General features: G+C 39.5%; 1 protein-coding gene across 4 annotated transcripts in view; it reads right to left on the reverse strand.

The window, feature by feature from the left end:
* The window catches only part of LOC116852901 (protein ANTAGONIST OF LIKE HETEROCHROMATIN PROTEIN 1-like), a 48,598-nt gene that overhangs the window by 40,346 nt on the left and 7,875 nt on the right, over nucleotides 1–377 (reverse strand). For 3 of the 4 annotated variants that reach the window (XM_032833689.1, XM_032833688.1, XM_032833686.1), the window contains one exon: nucleotides 69–257. The exons of the other annotated variant lie outside the window; for it this stretch is intronic. In XM_032833689.1, coding sequence (XP_032689580.1) covers nucleotides 201–257 — 57 coding nt within the window. In that variant the 3' untranslated portion in view covers nucleotides 69–200. Of the gene's footprint in view, nucleotides 1–68; nucleotides 258–377 lie in introns of those variants that run through there. 4 annotated transcript variants of the gene reach the window in all.

Raw genomic sequence — 377 nt, forward strand, 5'->3', positions numbered from 1 at the left:
TGTGCGAGTCACACGGATATTCGGACGGCATTAACGCCGATGCGTGTACACATCTTAATACGTCTGGAATCGCTCATCTAGGATGTCTTGCTTCACAAATTTCAGCTTTCTCTTTGTAATAATAAGTGGAGAAGGTAGCAGTCACATCTGGTGAACTCGAGTGGTATCGTCTTCCGGATAAGAAGGCACGCGGACTCGTCTTAATGATGATTATGTCTAACACGCCAATGAAGATCACTGCTCGCAAACTCATTGTCCTATCGTACAAAACATTTGACGATATAAGAGAATGAATTCAAATGTAATTATAACAGCTTACTTGTATAGTGAACGTTTTTCGTCATGACATAAAAGGAAAGAAAAGGAGTTATTATATA

This window comes from Odontomachus brunneus, unplaced genomic scaffold, assembly GCF_010583005.1.
Source record: "Odontomachus brunneus isolate Ranch 3 - 2012 unplaced genomic scaffold, Obru_v1 Obru_scaffold_262, whole genome shotgun sequence".
Classification (NCBI taxonomy): Eukaryota; Metazoa; Arthropoda; class Insecta; order Hymenoptera; family Formicidae; genus Odontomachus; species Odontomachus brunneus.